This window comes from Manis javanica, chromosome 4 (assembly GCF_040802235.1).
Source record: "Manis javanica isolate MJ-LG chromosome 4, MJ_LKY, whole genome shotgun sequence".
In the NCBI taxonomy this organism is placed as follows: Eukaryota; Metazoa; Chordata; class Mammalia; order Pholidota; family Manidae; genus Manis; species Manis javanica.
In genome coordinates, this window is record NC_133159.1 from 181,653,020 (window position 1) to 181,676,178 (window position 23,159).

Below are 23,159 nucleotides of genomic sequence, written 5' to 3' on the forward strand. Positions count from 1 at the left end.
AGTGGCAGGAGGTGTTGTTTATTTTCTTCTGTTCTCGTCCCTGTCGCAACAAATAACTGAACGGCAGAAACACAGTAGTGAAGCCGAGTAAAGGTTTGATTTAAAGTTATTTACTTAAACAGAAAAAGTGCAGGTAACCTTAGAGAGGAGAGGTGCCCCGCAAGGTTTTCTTTAAAAAGAGAAAGTGCACACTCAGAGAAAGGGGAGTGGGGGCTACCTCAGAGAGAGGAGAGGGGCTGAAAGACTTGGAAGACGTTTTAAGGCAAAAAGGCTATGCACTTAAAAAGTGTGGGTGTGGGTAAAATTGTAACATTTCCAGAGTATCTCTCCTGGCTTTAGCGCATTTGCAGATCCTCAGGGGGGGAGAGAAGTTCGTCTCCGCATCAATGGGTGATTCCCTGGGCAACCGAGGGCGTGTCTGAACCTGAGAGGTTAAGGGGAGGGGCTGGCTTGCTTGCTGGCTTCCAGGGGAGAAAGACGGCTCCGGACTGCAGTGTGTAAGCAATAAACGGGTTTTAAACTTTATTTCTCTTTGACTGATTTCGGTTTTAGACGTACTTTGCCCCGGGATCTCCTCTCCCCGGACTTACATCTGGTGCAGTCGACAGGATTCCTCTGAATGCGAAATCTGTCATGATGGGTGCGACCTTTGGGACGGCTGCTCCTACAGATGATGGCGAGATGCCCGGGACGCCTCCTCACCCCGTGGATGGTGGGGTGGCCCTAGTGGATGCAGCGGCAGAGGGTGCAGCTTCCCTTGTTATTATGCCCCGAGCTGTGGGGCTTCCAATTTGGAAACCCCGAGGGAAGAATTGGCCTAGGGTAAAGTACCAGGGGAAGGGTGGAAACACCTTGAAGCCTCAGAATTAGCCCCCCGTGAGTTGGAAGACTGCTTGGAGACCTTAGGGGGCCGTGTAGCAGCTGGCATTGTAGGGTCTCTTTTCAACAGGGGAGTGGAAAATGTTATACAGGAGAAAGAGAGGATTATTGAGAGGGTTGGCAAGGAGAGTGAGGGACTTAGGTGGGAGAGAGACACGCTTCAGCATCTCTTGGAGGAGCGGGGCGATTACCTCTGGGATGCTGTTAAAGAGGAGAGACAGTCACTGAAATGGCAGGTCACGTTCCTAGAAGATTCCTTAGCAGCCGCGAGGGGGGAGGGGGCAGGAACAGCGGCCTTGCAGGAGGCTCTGGGGGAGGGGAGGGAAGAGCGGGACCTCCATCCCTGGAAATGGGGGAGGAGGAGCCACCCCCTCCCCAGGTTGTGGAGCACCCTGGGCTCCGCGCCTGTACCCAGGATGAGCTGGTGGACATGCGTGTCCGGTATAGGCAGAGGCCATGGGAATCTCTGCCCACATGGCTTTTATGTGTCTGGGATATGGGGGTGGAAAACACTGTTGTGTCGGGTACTGAGATGAGTAGAATGTCTTCCCTGACGACTCACCCTTCCCTCCAGTAGCGGTTGCAAAATGCCGTCATGCCTCAGGGAATCAGACGCTCCTGGAATGGCTGACAGCTGCCATCAGGGTAGTTTGGCCTAATCAGGGTGATTTGCCATATTTTCCCAGTAGTTGGAAAATGTATGCAGAGCTCCAACAGGGACTGTGGGAACTGGGTATGAAAAACATCATCTATAATATGGGCCCCCAGGGCCCTGATGAGGAGGTGTTCACAGTACGAGTGAGAAACCTGGTGCCGCACACAGCTCCCACAGCTCCCTTTGGGTCCCTAGTGAATACTCTTGTCCCCCCACCTAGGGCACCCCATGAGTGTGGCTACTCATGCTTTAGCAGATCGGGGGGGAGGGAAGTACGGGCCACGACTGAGAGGAGAGGTGCAAAGGGCCCCGTGAAGGTCTCGAGGACCCACATGTGGGTTGATCTGATAAAGGCCGGGGTAGTGAAAAAACTTGATGGGCAGCCCAATAGAATCTTGTTAGGACTGTGAAGCCAGAGCAGCAGTTCCAGCCGCTGAGGCCCAGGACATGGAAACCAGAGTCAAGGTCTCATGCCTGGCCTGTGTCCCTGCAGAACTTCCTGGGGGACAGTACTCAGGATTCACCTGGGCCCTCACGCCCATAGGAGGGTGATCGGGCATCATGGTTTGACTGGGGGGGGTCAGAGTCCACACCCGGGGAACATGAAGGGGGCTGGAGGCCACATGTAAAATTAGCAATTCATTGGTCTGCTGTGAATATACTTGCCCTGGCGCTGGTGGGCACAGGAGCTGAGTGTTCTCTGATGCGGCACCCCTGAGCGTTTTCCCGGGACCCCTGCTGTGACAGATGGCTACGGGGGTTAGGCATTTAGAGGGAAGAAAGCCCACATCTCACTGGGGACAGGGTGTTTACCCCCAGAGGAGTACACCGTGTACATTTCTCCCATCCCTGAATATATTCTGGGGGTAGATATCCTGCAGGGCCTGTGGTTACAGACCCCTGCAGGGGAGTTCAGACTGAGGGGGCATGTGGTAAAGGCAGTTCTGAGGGGACACGCTAAGCACCCACCTGTAGCTCTGCCTGTACCTCGGTGGGTGGCAAATACTAAGTAGTATAATTGCCTGGGGGGCACAAGGAAATTGGAGAAACCCTATAAGAGTTGGAGAAGGTGGGCATTATAAAGCCCACTCATAGTCCTTTTAGTTCCCCAGTGTGGCCAGTGAGAAAGCCAGACGGCGCCTGGCGTATGACCGTGGACTACAGGGAACTGAATAGAGTCACACCCCCTTTGCATGCTGCTGTCCCCTCTATCGCAGCCATTCTGGACACCCTCAGCCATGAGCTGGGTGTCCAGCTCTCTGTAGTAGACCTTGCCAATGCTCTCTTCTCTATTGACATAGCACAGGAAAGTCAGGAACAGTTTGCCTTCACGTGGGACGGCTGGCAGTGGCCATTCACTGTCCTTCCACAGGGACATCTCCACAGTCCCACCGTCTGTCACAGACTTGCAGCCCACGACTTGGCCACATGGAAGAAACCGCAAACAGTGCAGTTGTATCACTACATTGATGATATTATACTGACGTCTGATTCTCTTTGAGATTTAGAAAGGGCAGTCCCTAGACTGTTGCAACATTTACAGGAAAAAGGGTGGGCTGTGAACAAGGTTCAGGGACCTGGTTTGTCTGTGAAATTCTTGGGGGTTGTCTGGTTGGGTAAAACTAAAGTTATGCCTGAAGCTGTCATAGACAAGGTCCAGGCCTTCCCCACCCCTCCCACTGTGGCAGTATTACAAGAGTTTTTGGGTCTTTTGGGCTACTGGAGAGTGTTCATTGCACACTTGGCACAAATTCTGAAGCCCTTATTACCGGTTGGTACGAAAGGGCATCAGGTGGCACTGGAATGAGACGTGCAGCTGCTTTTACTGCTGCCAGGCAGGCAGTCAAGGCCATACAGGCCTTGAGTGTAATGGCCTCATCAAGGCCCTGTGAACTAGATGTTCATGTAACCAAAGATGGTTATGGATGGGGTCTTTGGCAGCGGCTTGAACAGACACGCCAACCTATTGGGTTCTGGTCACAACTGTGGAAAGGAGCAGAGGTCTGGTACCCCTTGAATGAGAAGCAACTGGCTGCTGTGTACCATGCCTTGCTGGCTACTGAGCCCATTGCTGGAACAGCTCCAACCAAGGTAATAACCACCTATCCCATTGAGGGGTGGGTGTGAGACTGGACCCAAATGCCGTGGAGTGGTGTGGCAGACACCTGCAGTGGCCACCTGGGGCACATATTTACAGCAGCTCAGCACCCTCTGTACTGGCCCCTTAAGAGGAGAACTCCAACGCTTATTGGGGCCAGTGACGTATACCAGTGGAAAGCAGGAAGAACTTGCTTTTCAGCCATTGGTAGCCAAGTCCTTATCAGGAGGGAAAAGCCCCTGTACCTGAAGATGCTTGGTACACAGACAGTTCCAGTCATGGGCAGCCCCCGAAGTGGAGGGCTGTGGCTTTCCACCCTAAGACTGAGACAGTATGGATGGAGGATGGAGAGGGGAAGAGCAGCCAGTGGGCTGAGCTGCGGGCAGTATGGCGCCTGATCACCCAGGAGCCCTCCCCCATAGTTGTCTGCACTGACAGCGGGGCCGTCTATAGGGCTTGACCCTGAGGCTACTGACATGGTATCATGCCAACTGGATGGTTGGTCACCGGCCTCTCTGGGGGCAAGAGTTGTGGCAAGACCTATGGGCCTCTGGTCAGACTAAGACTGTTACCGTCTATCATGTGACTGGCCATTTGCCTCTGGCATCCCCAGGGAGTGATGATGCAGACACACTGGCCCAGGTGCACTGGCTAGAAGGAAAGCCTGCCTCTGATGTGGCCCAGGGGCTACACCAGCGTTTGTTGCACGCGGGACAAAAGACCATGTGTGCTGTAGCCCGTCGGTGGGGCTTGCCACTGACCTTTGCAGAAGTCAGCAGAGCCCGGAAGGAGTGCCTCGTGTGCTCTAAAAGGGACTTACACTGAGTCCCGCAGCAACATGGGACAATAGTAAGGGGGCCAATACCCCTTGTCGGGTGGCAGATACACTGTATTGGGCCTCTGCCCATATCAGAAGGATATCTGTTTGCCATGACTTGTGTGGACACGGCTACTGGCCTGTTGGTTGCTTTTCCTGCACGTCGTGCAGATCAGCAAACCTCCAAGGGGGGGCCTGGGGCATCTCTGTGCAGCCTATGGCCGCCCGCAGGTGGCTGAGAGCAATCAAGGCACCCACTTTACTGGACATGTGTTACAAGGATGGGTGCAGCATTTAGGAATAAAGTGGAAATTTCATGTAGCATATAACCCTACCAGGGCAGGCATGATGGAGACGTACAACAGTTTGTTGAAATCAGGCCTGAATTCAGACACCAATAGTCTATGGGGCTTGTCAGTTCACCTATGGACAATCCTATGGCATTTGAATGTGAAGCCACGTAAAGGAGCCTTGAGCCCTGTGGACATGCTCACACACCTTGCTGCCTGTCCTATACAACCGTACGTCCAAACCAAAGACGAGTTACTGAAGCCAGGATACGGCCAGCAGAGCAACATCCTGCTGCCAGCCCCACTGCATTAAACCCTGGAGACACTGTTGAATGGACATGGCCCTGGACATTTCGACACGTAGACCAGCAATGGCTGGCCCTTCTGGCTCCTTGGGGAAAGGCCTGGAAGCTGGCCTCGTGTGTATTCCTGGAATAACAGCTGAATGGCCCCCATAGGTCACGTAGTGTACCCAAACGTCCAGGAGGTCAGAGCATCTTGCAAGGAAGTTTTGTTTTACCTTCCTGGCCAGTGCACGTACCTCCCGTAGCCCTATATACTGACCCCTCTGTAACACCCACAGGGCGGGGGGTGAACGTCTGGTGCACTAGACCAGGACAAGGTCCCATTCCTGCCACTGCTTTATCACAAAACCACTCTCTTACATGCATCCTGCCTGATGGAGAAGATTCGCCTCTGCTGGTGTCATTAAAATGTGTATCTTATCGCCCTTACGCTTATTTTCTTCTACAGTCCTAGAGCCTGGATGTGCCGCCGGGCTGCAGCTGCCGTGTGATGCTTGCTGTGAACCCCTTTAACATTATGACCTTATTTTGTGGGTTCCCCTCGAATTTTCTAATTGCTTTCATATATGTGATGTTTTAGGTTTTAATTCCACTAGTTGAACACAGATTTCTGAAACTTCCCACACTGCATAGCAAGCAAGAGGGGGACCCCGGGCGTGCCCCCCGATGTCTTTGCCTCCACGCCTGCCCTCTCCTGTCCTCTGCACTGCGCACACAGACCTGCGGGGTCGTCCTCTAGCCTGAGCGTCCAGGACATGGTCATTAAAGTCTCCTAAAGAGACACCCCCAAGTCAGCCAGCTGGCTGTGCAAGCCAGGCTCCTGTCTCCACGGCTCCGACCCTGTACCGCCGCCTGCCTCGCCCCTGCCGGTCCTGTCCGCCAGGGCCCCCTGCTCCCCAGTGCCTCCACCTGAGCGTGGGGTGTGCACCCCGTTCCCTCATGACTTCCCATCCAGGAGTTGGATCATGCACCCCCCTCTGCCTCTCCTGCCCAGATCCCACCGGGACAGCCTTCTCATGCCTGTGGGGTGGGCCCCATGCCCTCTGTCCTGCGCGCATGCTGCCCCTCCCAGTCCAGCCTGCTGCTCGCCCTCCACTGCAGCTCCAGCATGATGCCTGCGGTCCGACTGCCTTAACCCCCCTGGCCTCTTCGGGGCCCCACTGGGGCAGCACTGAAAGCCCCAGGCCATCTGCCTCCCCGCCCTCCCCTTGCACCCTGCAACTTAGGGGAACAGACTCCCCACATCTGTCCTTCCTCCCTGGAGGATCCCAGCTGCCTCTCGGCTTAGGCATCCCCTCCAAAAGCATACAGCCCCTTCTCTCCAAGCCCGCAGGGTCCCCCGACCAGGTGCCGGTGCTGCCCACCCAGCCATCTCCCCCAGGAGGCTGCGAGCAGGGACAGGTGGTCTCTGTTCCAGACAGAGGCAGTGCGGGGCACCTCGTGGTCCTCACACGTGTGCTGCGGTGGACATGCTGGTGCTTACGGGCTCAGGGCCTTCTGAAGAGCCAGCAGTTGCCTAACACCTAAAACCCTCCCCTCAGGGCTGCTCTGGGGGGTACTGAGTTGGGCCGCCAGGCGGCACCTGATATAGAGCGCGCTGCACAAATCGTGCTGTGGCCACACCCATGTGCCACATTATCTGTCCTTTGTAGTCCGAGCAGAATGCGGAGGAACACCTTTGGGGGCTGGGCTACAGGTGGGTTTCAGGTGTCAGTGCCCCCCAGCCCAGAAGGCATGAGGAAAGGCACACGGGCGGGAGGATGGGGGAGGGGAGGGCACAGGGTGCAGGCAGGCCTCCAAGGGGCACCACGCCCGTCGGGTGCAAAGGTGTTTTCAGAGAACATCCCGGAGCTGCTGCCTTTCTGAGATGCCAGCCCTTCACCCACAGTCCGGGGCTTTCCCAACGGGCACTGCACTTGAGCACGGATTTAAGGCATAAATTCCTTGCGTATTCCTTTGCGCCTCCATCCCAAGGCCTGGGAGCCAGCCCAGCACACTCACTGTGTCCTCTGTCTCTGCAGTCGTGTCAAGCTGACCTGGTGAAGGACAACGGCCACAAGTACTTCCTGTCGGTGTTGGCGGACCCCTACATGCCGGTAAGGGCCGGGCGTCGCCCCCCGCGGGCAGCCCCGGGGTCTGCGCCAGGCGTGCCTGCCCGCATGCCGTGCCGTTGTGCCTTTAGGAAGGTCCAGATAAGGTTGCTCCTCACCACCCACCCGTTCAAGCACAGGGGCTGCAGTGGAGTGTGGCCTGGCTGTGGGAGGCCATGTGCACACTGTCCACACCCCTGGAATGCTCTCTTTACTCAGTGACATGCTACCTCAGCCGCTGTTTCCTCGCTGCCGCTGAGAGGTAGCGTTCACGCCAAGGTCGGGCTTGCTCTGCTTACGTGGGCCCACTTTCCCCAGCACGCCTGTCAACGTAGCAGGACCTGCCGTCCCTCCCTGCTGTCACCTGAGCTGAATGAATGAGTCCCTGCACATCTATATGTGGCAGTTGAAGGGCAGGAAAGAAAGAAGGGATTGGAAGTTTAAGTTTAAGTGTGTTACATTGCTTAAAAATTAGTAACCTCCAAATAGCATATATAGCAACTCCTATAAATGTTTTATGATTTATATAGCCTTCCTCTAGCTCCTCGCGTAGTAAAGAGAACAGAACAGACATCCTGAATAATTCTGTCAGCTCAGTTTTACCTGAATGTTCAGTCAAGTGCACCAGCTCATGTAGTCTCCGCTGGCTTTGGTTGTATAAAGGAACTTTTGGGTGTAGTCACTCCCTCTAGTTGGCTTTTAAACCAAATAATGACAAACAAACTTACTAATAAAAACAGCCACAAGCAGAAAGCATGAAAAACAGGATCGTTACACAAAAGCTAAATAGTATTTCTGTGCTGTGACTTAAGCGCAGCATTTGGGCATCAGCTCAGGCGAAGTTAGTTTCAGAAAGAATCACTCCCATGGCCGAGGGTGAATTGAGCAGGCATATTGGCAAAGTCGACAGCCACCATACAGGCAGCGGGCTCCCATCAGCAACACAGGAGGCGGGAGGCTGCCGGGAGGCCCCTGGAGCGCCACACCCAGCTGACGGATCACTCAGGGGTGGGGGCAAAGCCGACACCTGTTCAGAGACTGACAGCTTCTCACGTTCTGACCCCCACCCAAGCAATCCCAGGGGAGAAATAGGACGCAGGACGCAATGAAAAGCTAGGAGGCTGTCAGACATGTCGGCCTATCTGAACAAGCATTGGCTGTGAAAATGAATGATCATGACCCTCAATTTGAGGGCTTAACGCCTGAGGAGGAATCCAAGTGAGGGCTCCGGCCTGGCACTGATGCAAGGCAGACGCGGAGAAGGACCGACTAGACTGTTCAGTGCGCGCAGTCAGGCCTTGAGCACCATTAAACGGAAGCAGGCACGCTGGTTCCCAGAGAAGCAGAGGTGCAGAGGCAGGAAGGCCTGGGGGTGGGCTGCCCCATGGCCTGGGGAGGTGGCCGGGTGGGGACACTCTGTTCCTTGTGCTGCCACCGGCGTGATTGGCTCGGGGCAGCCGAGGAGTCGGGGAGCTTCCTGGGAGCAGGACGGCCTCCTGACGGGAGATCACAGCAGCCCTGTGCCCGCAGGATGGTCTGTCCCCCAGAAGCCAGCCCAGAGCTGTCAGACTCTCTCAAAAGGGCTGTTCTCTTTTGTAGACTCAAATCAAAAGACAGCAAAGCTGCATCTCTTCTCTTTACACATGAGGCGCATCGTAAAGACTTGGGGCCAGCCCACTGGGGAGTGGGGAGCCCACTGTGGCCCATGCAGAGCCGGGGTGGCTTCTGTTTTGCAGGCCGAGCACAGGACCATGACGGCGTTCATCCTCGCTGTGATCGTCAACGGCTACACCACCGGGCAGGTGAGTGCACGGCCGTCCGCCCTCCAGGGCTGCCAGGCAGTCGCCACGCAGGGGTCGGCACATCTGTTCCAGACAGGCCCCGGTGGACATGCCGCGGTAGAGCCGAGGCCCGGACCCTCACTTAGTTGGCCGTTGGGAGGGTGATTTATAATTAGTGGGATTTAAAATGAGAAGCGCTGAGCAAATCTCATGCTGGGATTAAGCAAGGTTTCCCCAGGAAATGTCAGGGCAGTGACCTGGCCCAACACTTCTGGTGGGTACCCTGGGTCGGTGGGTGAGCCACGCTGTGCCATCTGCCTCCTCGCAGGAAGCCTGCCTCCAGGGAAACCTGATTGCCATCTGCCTGGAGCAGCTCGATGACCCCCACCCGTTGCTGCGCCAGTGGGTGGCCATCTGCTTAGGACGGATCTGGCAGAACTTTGACTCGGCCCGGTGGTGTGGGGTGAGGGACAGTGCCCACGAGAAGCTCTGCAGCCTCCTGTCTGACCCCATCCCTGAGGTGAGTCTGTCACTGGCTGGTGACTTCAGGCTGAGCGAGGTCAAGGTGCCAGCAGGGAAGACAGGCAGCGCCCACAGAGGCCTGCTGGTGCCCACATGCCACCTCATGTCTGGAAACCGTCCACTTGCTCAGCTGGCCCACCAGCCCCCTGCCATGACCCCTGGCTCGCTCACTGATGGCTCCAGAAGTTCGTGCCCCCGCGGGCTGCTGGCAGGGGCGAGGACACCTCCTTGGGTCCTGCCCATCCCTGCGCCGTCAAGATGGGCAGCAGCCTCCTGCAGCCTGTGCGGGGCACCCATGCGCAGTGGACGGGGCCGAGCAAGCTGCCCTGACCCCGGGGCCTGGCAGCCGGGCATGCCTGTGACCCATCCCCACCCTGCAGGTGCGCTGTGCAGCTGTCTTCGCCCTCGGCACGTTTGTGGGCAACTCTGCGGAGAGGACTGACCATTCGACCACCATCGACCACAACGTGGCCATGATGCTGGCCCAGCTGATCAGCGATGGGAGCCCTGTGGTACGGAAGGTGCGTGGCCCCCAGGGTGCAGGCAACAGAGAGCCATGGCCGGTCTCCCACAGTGACCGGGGTCTGAGCCAGTGGCCCAGCCACAGCAATGAGCACTCACTCCCCCTGTGCGCACCCCTCAGAAGGCAGATCTTTAAATGTTTGTTTGATTCTCTCCAAAACACTTCTCTTCACCAGATACTCGTGTCTTTGCTTCATTTAAAGGCATTTAACAGGCTGCGTCTCCTGGCAGCTTGTATAATAGGCTCCTTCCTGCCTGGGAGCAACACACAAACATGCCACGGAGACTCAAAAGGGCAGTAGTCACCCACAGACACACAGACAGGTTTGTGGAGTGTGCCCCCTCCCCGCCCCCATGTGCGTCAGCAACTGAATGGACGTGTGATGTCGGAGACATTTACTTGTCTGTTTAGGTGTGGGAATTCCATGTAGGATCTCACCCCAGCCAGCAGGCCCGGCACTAGACCCCCTGCCCTCCCCAGGCAGAAGGGGCCCCTGGGGAGCCACTCGCAGCGTAGGGGCCACATTCCACGTGACCTTGCCAGCTGCCTTGGAGCGGAGACTTGCACTGGTGCCGGGGAGGCCAGGCGCCCTGTAGGCGGCTGTCAGCCAGCACGTCATCGCACAGGGCCTCTGAGACGCTGTGCCAGGGAAGGGGCGGTTGGGGGTGGCGGTCGGAAGATGGGTGTGGTTTGGGGGAGTTGCTTGTGGGGAGTAGGACCCCCTGACTTACCTGGGTGGGACACCATGTGAGCAAGACCCCAAACATGGAGGCCTCACCCTATCTTGACTCCTCTTAGAGACCAACTAGCCTGCTATCACACGTCAGGTTATCTAGGGAAGCGTGAACAGCGTGAGACGAGGTCCCGGCCATCCCTCCCTGGTCCCAGCCCTGTCACCTTCGGGCTCCCACCACAAGCGACCGGCCCCCACAGGACAGGCCGCCTTCACACAGACTTGCTAATCGAAGCAGCAATTTGGCTGTTTTGTCTCCCACTTTTAAAGAAGGAGAGCATTTTTCTTCCTCTAAAAACACTTGATAAAGAATGTTGATTTAAAGAAGAGTGTCCTTCTAAGTCCCCAGTGTCAGGACAGTGGCCACCAAAGCCATAGGAACGACCGGAGCACTGTCCGCTGGAGCACGCCCCCAAGGGCCTCATGTGGTTCCCGGGCTCCCGTCTGGCTGAGTCCACTCGCTGTCCCTTATTTCGGATTCCAGAGGCTCAGGTGCAGCCAGGTCCTCACTGTGGGCCTCACACTGCCGGATGCCACATCCCCCGGACCCACCAAGGGCCCTTCTCCCCATGTGCTCATCCATCTGAGCCCAGTGGGCCGGTTCCCCTGATACCAGGCTCTGGAGCACAGAGGGGAGGGCGAGCTGCCCCCAAGGAGCACGCAGTGCGGTTGAGAGCAGATATGATCCCGTAATTGTACTGAAGCTCTCGAAAATGAGCAGTGGCCCAGAGGCAGGCCCGAGTTCTCCAGAACTGGGTAGCTTGGCAGCTGCCCTGCCTCAACAGAAAGCAGGGCTGGGAAGGCTACCGCAGGGCAGAGCTGGTACCTGGCCTGTGAAGGCGGAGCAGCCTGGAGCCAGGGAAGGGGGTGTGTATGCGCAGGTCCTCTTGAGGGGCTGAGCCCCAAGGGCAGAAGGGGCAAGGCTGGAGGGCATAGCTGCCATCCTGGGCACCCTGTGGGGAGGGTCTCCCCAGCCCTGCCTTCTCTTTCAGGCTCTGGTGAGGCCTCGGGACCCACCAGAGCCTTCAGGGAGCCTGCTCTCCGACTGGGAGACCGGCAGCCAACAGCAGGCTTGTTCCGTGAGCCTTCGCAGTGACGTTCGCTACGGAAGCGCAGGGCACATAGAGGTTTCAGGAGAGTAGGGTGGGGGTGGGCTGGAGAGAGGATGCGTCTGTAGTAGTGGGCAGGGAGGCCTTCTCTGTGAGCCCTGATTCACTCTCCCCTTTGTTCAGAGCCACATGGTGGGACTATCGGGGTATGTGGCACTCTGAGGGCCCAGCCCCCGGAGACCCGCATGGTCCTGAGCTCCACCAGCCGGCCTGCCGCCCCCTTGGCTGGGGGCTGCTCTGTGCTGCCAGCTCAGGGCCGACACCCTGGCTCCGACCCGAAGCTAAGGCGCTGTCACCCTGGCTCTAGCTGCCCATGCTGTCCAGCTCGTGCCAGGGAGAAAAGCTGGACATTATGGTGGGGTTTTCATGGTCACAGGGATTCCATATAAAAAGATGCATCCATTCACTGTTGACAATTAAGCGTCCTTCCCAGGTGATAGCCGAGAGTGGCCTTTGCTGGCTTGTTACAGAGCATACTGATAAAATCATAAAGTCAGCAGATTCATACCAGCCTCCAAGTCATTTTGAGCTTGAACTTGTCCTTGAAGGACAAAATGCTGACTGCCCAGTCAGCAAGCCACCCCCACCTCATCAAGAAGGCCAGGCGAGGGGGGCAGGTTCTGACCCCCCAGTTGACGCCCGCCTTTCCCAAAGGCTGACTGGGAGGAGCAGCGTGGCGTGGGGACCAGGCCAGCCCCACATCTGCGGCTCTGGCCACCTTAGTGAGGAGGCAGGAGGCGTGGCATCCTTTGCCTCGGGTTCAGGTTCACTCATTCGCAACCACAGACCCCAGAGGGCCAGCACCCCTGAACCGCACGCTTGGCTCAGGCGACCCTGGGGCAGAGCGTCGGGCTGTTTGCGCAGGCCTCTGATGGAGTCGCTGTGGGCACAGGCCGCCCGGGCCGCAGCCCCTGCTCCCGAGGCGAGCACGGAGGGAGTGCACAGCGGAGCGGCTATGCGCCCCAGCCCGGACCCACCCTGTCCTGCGCCGGTTCTGGGCGCTGCGTCTGTGGGCCACAAGCAAATGTCAGCCAGCAAACTGCTAGAAGCCAGGGGTGGCACTGGGCTCACGGAGGCCACAGGGAGGACCACAGAGGCACGTGGTCGGCTCCCCCACACAACCACCGGGGAGCATTTGCTGGGCAGCCTGTGCCCGGGCGTGATGTCCCTGGGCGCTGTGACAACACTCTTTAAGAAAGAAACTTGTGTTAAAGGGGAGAGGCCGATACACATTGTGCCTGAGGGAAGGGCTTCGTTCAGCAGATGCTGTCGGCACCCACTGTGTGCTGGGCCCTGGGTCGCCAGGCCTTGGTGTCCCCGTCATGAACTGAACCTGGGGCCTCCCTCAAGACTTTGTGCTTGGGGACAGGGCGGCTTGGAGACTGAGCCGACCGGAAAGCAACGTGGCAGGTGGTGGTAGTGCCTGGGACCCGGGGGCAAGGCCTCGTTTTGTTCAGAGAGGGAGCAGAGGGCGGGAGGCTTGGAGGGAGGAGGACCGACCCTGCGGGGGAAGGCCGAGGCTGCCCAGCTGAGAGGCTCTGCCAGCCAGAGGCACAGATGCGTGTCTCGGCGCTGGGGAGCTGGGAGCACCGTCTCCCAAAGGCCGGAGCCGCAGCGTGTGCTCCCCGGCCCGCCCTCTGCCTCGCTCTGCAGACACCCCGAGGTATCCGCGCATTTGAGCTCTGCGTCAGAACAAATCACCCACCCAGGAGGCCCATCAGCGGCAGGACAGGGCCTGGGGCCAGCAGCAGCTGCCCTCCGAGTGCCCGCTGCCCCAGAGCCACTTGGTGCCTTTGGCTTTCCCTGAATCAAAGGGCCCAAGACCTAGGGAGGGGCCGTCTCAGGTCCCAGCATGGCTGTTCCCTCCCCACATCAGCGAAGGGGGAAGTCAGTGCCTCTCAGGGATGGCACAGGCCTCATCTTTGCAGGGAAACCAGACAGGGGTCCCTCAGCAGCACGCTGTTCCCACACACAAGGAAGGTAGGCTAAGGTGTCGCTGGCTGGCGCAGAGAGGCTCATGGGTGCCAAAGGGCCCAGCACCCTTCCTCCCAGGGATGGATCGAGTGGGAGGCGCTGCTAAGATAGGAAGGATGGGTCAGGGTTGATCCAGGGCTCCAGCCTAAGCCATCACAGGGTTGTGGTTCCATGGGCACGAGCCAGGGGGTCCCTCACAGGGGCTGAACAGAAGGGCAGTGCCGGCAGGTGGCTGGGAGGCCGAGCTTGGGGTTTGCGTGAGCGCTTAGGTAGAGGAAGACCACCTGCCGCTTGAGAGGTGGGGTGCAGAAGGGTACGTTTGGGAGCAAAGCACGCATGGCCAGAGGCCCAGCGGTGTGTGAGGCTGTGCTGGGGGTCCGTGCCCTCGGCCCGTCCAGAGCCAGCGCCTCGGCAGAGCTCTGGAAGACCTTGGCTCTCTGCTAAGTGAAACTGAAGGCAGAGCTGCCTGCACAGCAGTGGAAAAGTGGCGCAAACCTCCTCCCAGTTTCATTTCCCGGGGACCCCCGGCTGCAGGCCCCTGTTAGAGCCCTGACCGTCCTGGGAGAAGCCTGTGCACGTTCTTGAACCGAGGCGGGCAAGCCTGAAGATCATGCAGAACTTTCTTACAGCCTGTTAGGGCCTGGACCCTCGTTTGTCTTTGAAGGGTTTGCATTTAATGAAAAGAGTGCACTTTAGCTTGTCTGGCGTGTTGGCTTCATGTGCCCAGAACACCAGTGGGTCACCCAACCATGGGGTCTGACCAAAAGGCCTCTCGGCTGGGTCGTGGCACGTACTAGAAACTCGAGGCCCTGAGGCCTCCTGCCTTGCCACTCGGGCCCCCACAGATCTGCGCGGCATGCTGTCCAGCGCACTCTCGGCCCTGCTGGGCTCTCCGTTGCGTTCCTTGGTCCCTTGCAGCAGGGGGCCCGTGGCCTTGACCACACTTGCTTGTTCAAGCACCTGCTCCCACTGGATACTCCCAAGTGTCTCACCAAAAGGGTCAGTTCTGCGCCAAGAGGGCATAGTTTTGTTTTAACCTTTCTTTTTTCTGTGGAGACACAAGCATTTGGTGTTAGCTTTTAAGTCTCACTGCTTTTCACAACCATCTTCCAGTCGCCAGTAAGTGTTCCGGTCCGTTCTCCCTCTCGGCAGGAGCTGGTGGTGGCACTGAGTCACCTCGTGGTTCAGTATGAAAGCAATTTCTGCACCGTGGCCCTGCAGTTCATGGAAGAGGAGAAGAACTACCCCTTGCCGTCTCCGGCGACCACAGGTACGCAGCTGAACTCGTGCAGCCCGAACCTCTCACCCGCCCCTTCAGGCAGCCAGGGACGCTTCCTTGGAGCGTGAGCAGGCCCCTCAGCGCTGCCGGGGCCTGAGCGCAGACGTCTGCCTTGCGTGGCCCCCGTGACTCCTGTCCTCCCAGGCACTTAGCAGAACAGAAGGGGCAGGAAAAGGGGCCGTGCTGATCATCTGCCTCTTCTTGCTTTTTGACCCTTTTGGAAATCGTAGAAATCTTGGGGGTGGGAACCTGCGTCCAGGCTCGCAGAGAGGCACGCAGCCTCATCCCATGATGAGCCACTCCGTCAGGCTGCTGCCACTTCCCGTTCCAGTGACTCATGTCAGGCAGCTCCCCTCCTCGCACCCAGCCTCTCACCGAGTTTATGGCTCGTCATCTTGGGCTGCCCGCACCCCCAGAACACAGCCGTCGCTGCAGGAAGAGGGCCTGTGATCAGCAGTGCGAGCATCACCCCTTCAGTGCTCCAGGGAACGCGGCGAGGGGGAGCCTGCTCGGTGGAGGCGGCTGGTGTGCCCGGAGGCAGGCGGCAGCAGACGGGGTCCTGCCTGGGCCCACCCGGTGGCCGCCATGCTGTCGCCTCCGGGGCAGCAGCCCACGGCCGCATCACAGAGCACCTGGTGCTGCTCTTGGAGAGGCGGCAGTCCCCGTCCTGCTCGCTGCGGCCCCTGCTCACCAGACCGCCCCACCCAGCTCTGCCCAGCTGGCCCTGCCCCATGGAGCTGTCCTTCTGAGACCAGGCCTGCCGGAGCGCGAGCTCATAGGGCGCTTGCTGCCCCTGCCGCCCTCACCTGTGGCTGCCGCCATCCTTGGCCCGCGGCAACGCTCTCTCTCCTTCCCCCCTAGAGGGCGGGAGCCTGACCCCGGTGCGGGACAGCCCGTGCACCCCCAGACTGCGCTCCGTGAGCTCCTACGGGAACATCCGGGCCGTCGCCACAGCCAGGAGCTTGAACAAGTCTTTGCAAAATCTGAGCTTGACTGAAGAATGTAAGATACTGGACACGGGGTACTTGGGTAGGGCAGTCGTGGGCTTTATTTTATGAAACTTTTCACGTGACCTCGTGCCCGCCCCCCTTCTCCACCATAAATGCCCCACAGCCCTGGCGACTAGCAGGTGTTCATACCACAGATGTAGTATGGCCCCCAGGGTAGCAGTGGGCACCTTCCAGGCTGCAGACAGCAGGCAGCCAGCAGCCGGCTGGGGTACATGAGCTCCGGGGAGGTCCGTGCGGGCTGTGTGTGGGGCACAGGCCAGTCCTGTGCCACTGTGGAGGCCCACAGGGGGCCGGGGCACTGTGCTGACCCTCCCTGCGGCCCGGGCCAGCTGGCAGCACCGTGGCGTTCTCCCCGGGGAACCTGAGCACCAGCAGCAGTGCCAGCAGTGCCCTGGGCAGCCCGGACAACGAGGAGTACATCCTGTCCTTTGAGACCATCGACAAGATGCGCCGCGTCAGCTCCTACTCGTCGCTCAACTCCCTCATCGGTGAGTCCGCCCGGCGCTGAGCCGCCCCCAGATGCAGGGACCGCAGTGTTGTGGGGGGCGCGTGCCAGAGCTCCTCGGTGAGAGAGTCAAGCCGGCTGGGGCGCAGGGCATGAGGGGGCGCCATGCGTGGCAGCGGGTTTCCGCCGCCGGACTTGGATCTGATGGCGCTCGCCCTGCCCCCCTGGGCTCTCTGGGCCAGAGCCTTCCAGCCGTCTTCACCCGGAGCGGCAGTGCTCAGCAGGGACTTGGCCCGGGAGATGCGTTGGCTGTCCTGGCAGCGACACCCCACTGCACACAGGCGACACCCCGAGGGCACGTGCTGGGGCTGAGGGCCTATCCGCCCGAGACCAGGCCCGCCCCTCCTTCCAGTCCCCTCGGTCGCCCCCGCCTGGCCCTCTCCTCGGGCCTCCAGCGTCACCCAGCGCAGCGACCTCACGCTGAGCTGCCCAGAACCGAAACCTGCCTCAGGGTCAGGCGGCCGCCCGTCCTGCCCTGCGGGTCCCAGCCCCGCTGCGGCAGGGGCTCCCCACGCTTTTCCCACTTGCAGCCGTTTCACTCCTCGCAGTGACCAGGTGGGCCTCCTCTGCTCCTGCTCTGACCGCCCGGGGCGGCTCAACAGGCCTCATTTGAAATTTTATTTAATACTAAGAAATATTTTAGACACAGAGAACCTTGGAGAGGCTCATATAACACATCTGGGTGTTTGTTCTTTATCAACTTAAGGACTGTCAACCAGAGCCGGAAGCCCAGAGCCTCCCGCGGGGGTCCCGACACACTCAGAATGTCCACCTGAACCCCCGGAATGTCCGCGGTGCCCTTCCAGAGGCCTCAGAGCCCGTGCACACGTCACGCGGCGCCCCCGCCCTCCCTGCCCTGCAGCGCTGCTGGGCTCCCACCCCTTGCCTGCAGCAGAGCTCTCTGCTGCTATTCTGTAGACCACTCCCTTGCTTAAGCCAGAATTCTGCCCGATGTCACCTTAAAAGCCACCTCCTCCACTGCCCTCCCCCGTCTAGAAGGTGCCGCCATCACAGGTTCCCCGGCCCCGCTTCTTGCTGTTTTTCTCTGAGAGCGTCCACCACCAGGCTGGTTGTACACACCCCTCGTCCTGTTCGTGGGGCCGGTTCCTCCTCTCTCCCAGGAACGTAGAGCCACGACTCCTGGAATGTGGTCTTGTCCACGACTGTGTGCCCCCCACCCGCAGGGCCTGGCGCCGGCTAGGCGCTCTGTAGACATGGGGGGGTGAGGGCTGCTGCGATGCCCTCCACCGATCCTGTTTCTGCACCTCTACTCTCTGTCGGCGTGGTGGACTCCGTGATTTGAATTTCTCATTAAACCATCCTTGCATTGCTGGGTGAACCCAGCTTGGTAATGTCCTTTCACACTGCGGCATCATTAAGTTTGTCAGTATTTCATGAGTAACTTTGGCGTATAATTTTTCTCTTGTTCTCTCCTTGTCTGACTTAGATACCAAGTTTATGCCAGCTTCATAATTAGTTCGGGACTATGCCCTCATTTTTTTGTTCCCGAGCAACTTGCGTAAGACAGAGTCGGTGTGTTCTTTAGGTGTGTAGGTAGAACTCGCCTCTAGAGTTGCTTGGGCTCAGTGGGGTATGTGTGGATGGGTTTTGGTTCCTGACTCCATCTGTTTGACAGGATTATCCAGCTTGTCCATTTTCTGCATAAGTTAGCTTCCACATCTTATATTTTTCTAAGACATACATGTCAGCCAAATGTTCTCATTTATTCCCGTGAAGTTTTCCAAAGCTTTCTCATGACTTTTTAATCGCTGCTGTCTCTGTAGGCATCTCTCTTCTTATTACTATTACTGGCTACTTTTTCTCCCTTTTCTTGTTTAATCCTGTAAGATGTTTGTTCATTTCTTTAGCGTTTTTAAGGCCTGCTTTTTCTTAGTCGATCTACTTCATCATTGATTTCATCATTGACTTCATCTTGTGTTCTAGTAATTCTTTTCTTTATTTCTTTCTGGGTTTTTTTAGGTTTATTCTCTTGTTCTTTTTCAATTCTGGAGTTGAAATAGAAACAGCTCATTATCTTTCGGGGCCTCTTCCTTTCTGGGCTGGGCACTGACGCCTGTGACTCTCCCTCCCGCCGCTCACGTGCATCGCTCTCAGTTGGTCGGTAATGTTCACTTCTGAGTTACTTAATTTCCTCTCTGACCCAAGAGCCGGCGCTTCCCACCCGAGAGCCGGGTCTTGCGATGTGGACCTTCCGACACGGTGTCCGGTCTGCGGGGGGCTGATCTCGTGCATGAGCACCGCTCCTCCGTAGCCCTAGAGAAGACTCGGGACATGCGCCCGGTCCCCGCAGGATGCGTCTGTGGTGTCCTGTAAGGACCTGCCCGGACAGCAGGGCCCAGGGGTGGCCAGCCCGCCCCAGGGTGGTAAGAACTGGAAGAGGATCTTTGCTCTGTGCACGCAAGGCCTTGGTGGGAAACACCAGCCTGTCCCTGTAGACTGGGAAGTGCCATTGCATGTGTGCGCATTTGGGTGTATGCTGGTCCCCCGACGGGTCCTGACTCACCAAGAAAACATGCCTGCAGGATGTTTGCTTCAAAGTGAAACACATTCCAGATAGGATTAATGTGACAGTGGCTAAGTTCCCAGGCTGGCCCACGGGAGTCTTTCAGAACCTGGGTCTGTGTGAATCCTAATTCCCCCACCTCCGCGTGCAGTCCCCCAGGGTCGAGGTGAGGGCTGCCTTCCAGCCCCACGCTGGAGCGGGGCCGGCAGACTTTCTGTGTAAAAGACCAGATGGCAAATGGCGGTATAGCCTCTGTGATGCAGAAACAGCCACAGACAGCGTGAGAACAAATGGATGGCCACGTTCCAATAAAGCTTTATTTAGGAACTGAAATTTGAATTTCATACAATACCCACATCACAAAACATCGTTTTTCTTTTGATTTTTTTTTTTCTCCAGCCATTTAAAAAATATAAAAACCATTCTTAGTTTGCAAGCCATAGAAAACAAGCAGCCAGCCACACTGGCCCACCATAGTCTGCCCACAGAGCTGCCCTCCAGGCCCCAGGATTGCCCTGGGAAGCCGGGAAGTCTCCTGCCATTTCTCCGCATTTCAGTCAGTGAGCACTTCCCAGGCGCCCAGCCACCAGGCATTGGGAGGAGGTGCGGAGGAAGCAGGCGTATAAATGCTCATAAAAGCGTATAAACTTCGGAGCTGGTGTCCATGGCGGGCACCTCCACTCCCTAAAAGCGTGGGTTCTGCCCCACCCCAGGGGAGGGACCACCAGCCCAAAGCTGGGTGTGTCTGCCACTCCCCTCTGTCCCCCGGGCCCCTCCTGGTCCCACCTCTCCTCCCGACCCCCTTGCTCTCCAGCCTTCCTCCTGGACGCAGATTCTCCTGACTGGTCTCCCTGCCTCCACGCCCACCTGACCCAGGTTCAGGCCCTGTGTGCATCCTGCCTTTCATACCTGTCCAGGTGCCCCGTGGTGAATGCTGCCCTGACCGCCCTGAGTTCTGAGGGTGCTATTCACCTGTTTCACAAATACTCACATGCACAGCTGGCCATCAGGAAAAGAAACCAAAGAAAGTGAAGCCTGCTGCCCCAAGCTGGCAGGAACACTGCCCTTCATTTGTCAAATGGAATCGCCAGCTGAGAAGTACTGAAGCCATACGTCAGCCCTGGGCCATGGAGAGCGCCCTCAGCAGGCCTCCGTTTCCTCGGCATTCCCCCGTCTCTGGGTGCCTTCAGTGCCGCACGGAGGTCTCCCTGCATGCTGGTGGAGGCCCAGAAGGTTCCGGCGTGCTGTCTCACTTGTTTAACAGGGCAAGCTGGTGTCTGCGGTGCCCTGGCCAGCTGGGACATGCCTGGAGCACATCTCTGGTCCCTGATGATAAATGTCATTTTTGTCCTTGGCACTAGACTGGGGAAACCCGTCTTGGCAGTCTAAGGGATGAGGAATCCACGTTTCATTTCAGGCCGCGTCAAGTCGGGGCTCGGCAGCTGTGGAGCAGAAGCAGGTCGCTTTCTGCCCCCAAGGACGAGCCCCGTGGCTCAGCTCCGAACCACCGCCTCCCTGTCTCCCCACCGAGACTGAGAGCCATGTGCTGAACCCCTGCCTGCTTTCTCACAGTCTGACTCTGGGACGCTTTTTGCTGGAGGAAACTGAGTTTTATCTGTGTATCATTCAAATCTTTGAAAACTTGGGGGAGAAAGTCTCAAAGTGAGCTGAAGTTGGAGGAGCCCAGGAAGACAGAGCACCAGCCCCCCGGAGTCAGCGCGTGCACACTGGGCGAGCTCGAGCTCTCGTCCACAGCTGTGCCCGAAGCTCTGGAAGCTGCTGCAAGGGCCCTGTGGTCGGCGTCCGGCCCTCCCGGACCTGGGAAGCAACACGATGTCCCTTCTTACCCTTTCCCTGCCTGGCTTCAAGCTGCCCCAACAGAGAGGCCCACGCAAGCCCCCCGCTCAGCTCTGGAGATGCCAGTGTCGTGAGCTCTGGATTTCAGGGAGGCGCTGGTTCCTCCATGAACCATGGAGTTGCTGAAGGAAAGCACAACCCGCACCAGGAGGCTGAGCAGGGCCGCTGCCAGGGACGCTGACATGTCCCGGGGGGAGGCTACAGCCCATCCATTCGATCTTCCTGTTGGAAAATGTTTTCTGTAGCCACAAGGTTGGTTGTATTTGTACAGCCGAAACCCTTGGTTAGAGGCCATCATTCAGTGTGACTCAGGGACATGGAGGAGCCTCATAGAACTGTGGCCATGCTGGCCGCCCTGTCTGCGCTGGGCTCCGTCTTCAGCAGAAGGGGTAAGAGGCCATCCCCACCAAGAGGGCAAAGGCAGGTGTTCTGGCCTTGGGCACTGGTCTCTGCAGAGGGCAGAGGCTCTCGGCCCTGTGTCCCCAGGTGGAGCATCAGAGGCGGGGAGCCCTGAGACCAGGGTGACAGGCAGCAGCCCCCCACTGAGTGGGGCTCCAGACTCCTCCTCTCTCCAAGCTGCTCTGCCGACTCAAGGGGTCTGGGGGTGGCCACAAATTGCTGAGCACATTTTCCTACATCTTACACTACTTCACAGGTTGCAGCCATTGCTCTGAAAGACCCGTTAGTTATGGTCTGTTACTACTTTCAGTCTAGACATGAAAACAGATTCCCGGCACGTGGGGGGGTTCAGCCAGTGCCAGACACCAGTGCCCTTTCTGAGCATGCAGTATCCCAGATGCCTCCCTGGCTCTCTGTCCCTAAGGGACTGGACTCGGGCATCTGCGTTGTCTCAGGGGCTCCAGTCTCTGCCCAGACAGTGCAGGGGAATAACTGTGGTGCCCAGACCAGGAGAGAGAGGCACCGTAGTAGCCTGGGGACTGCCGGTCACCAGCAAATGGTTGTACCGCTCACTGTGGTCAGAGGTTCTGACAAAGGTCACTTATTCCCTATTGAGTCACACACCGTTACATCAAAATTGAAATCCCCAGCAGAAAAGTCGGCAGCAACTGAGGCTGAGATTCGCCCCGGAGACGACAGTGGGGTAGCTAACTGGCTGGTGCGCCGCCCGTCCTCTGCCCAGCATGGCCCCACACACACCGCGCCTTTGCTCCTGGTGCCTCTTGCACCCATGGTCCTGTGCCCCCACCCCTGGGGTCTGCTTCCACCACCGCACCTGATGACCTGGGACACAGCCACGAAGGGGCAGAACGGGCCCCGCGCACCACCCTGTCCCCCGCCTCACGTTCCTGTCAAAGGCTCCTCGGGGCTGGGCTCAGGCGCGGCTCTCAGGTCAGCACCCAATCAACGAGACTTCTAGCTGTGACCCCACAGGTCTCACCCACCCTCTGCCAATGCCGGTGTCCCGCACTCCCCGGCTCTTGTGACGAGGGCCCTTCCTGGCACTGTCACACAGCAGCTGGGCTTCGCTTCAGGAAGCTGTCCACCATCACTGAGAGCCCAAAAATGATGGAGGGGGAGAATTTCAGGGCTGGAATGAGCTGGGGGCCTCTGAGAACTCCCCATGTTGGTTCGACCATGCTTCTACATGGGGCAGGTTCTGCTTCCCCTCCTGAGCCAGCTACACCCGCAAAGTGCATGGATTAGGGACCGTCACCCAGGGGCTTGAGAGCCACCTCGTCCCGCCCGCCTCCACCTCTTGGGAGGGATTGCAGTCTCCTGGAGGCCCTTGCACAGCACAGAGGCTAGTTCTGTGGCAGGCCATCCGCTCAGATAGCAAAGTAGATTTTAGGACATTTTCTCAGAGATTCTGTGCTAATTTCACCAGTTTCCTTGGGCTTGGGGCATCATCTGGACAGTGGTCCTGAGGCTGCGGGGTGAGCGTCGAGAGCTCTGTGCTCTGTCTCTGTTTTGAAGTGGGGAGCACATTTCTGTGTAGCTGCTCCCCTGACGCGGGGTCCCTGACAAGCAGAGCTTGTCTGCCTGGTTCACCTAACAAGTCAGACTGAGGAGCCCAGGCCTCCAAAACGTCCCGGTACCTGCTTCCTGTGGGTCCAGAGCTGATGAGGTCCTCCCCGCGCACCGTAAGCTCACGCTGAGCACACGCACATGGACGATGAGGGGACGCCGCCTCGCCCGCGATGGTGAGAGCTGCCCTGCACTGCCACCTTCCACCTGGCTGCACTGGGG

At 58.2% G+C, this 23,159-nt stretch overlaps 1 protein-coding gene across 9 annotated transcripts in view; it reads left to right on the forward strand.

Moving 5' to 3' along the window:
* Positions 1–23,159, forward strand: part of RPTOR (regulatory associated protein of MTOR complex 1) — a 319,152-nt gene that overhangs the window by 248,311 nt on the left and 47,682 nt on the right. For all 9 annotated transcript variants that reach the window (XM_073236062.1, XM_073236061.1, XM_073236058.1 and 6 more), the window contains 7 exons: positions 7,066–7,140; positions 8,871–8,936; positions 9,244–9,435; positions 9,818–9,958; positions 14,929–15,046; positions 15,917–16,057; positions 16,395–16,553. In XM_073236062.1, the coding sequence (XP_073092163.1) occupies positions 7,066–7,140; positions 8,871–8,936; positions 9,244–9,435; positions 9,818–9,958; positions 14,929–15,046; positions 15,917–16,057; positions 16,395–16,553 (892 nt within the window). The remainder of the gene's footprint in view (positions 1–7,065; positions 7,141–8,870; positions 8,937–9,243; positions 9,436–9,817; positions 9,959–14,928; positions 15,047–15,916; positions 16,058–16,394; positions 16,554–23,159) is intronic.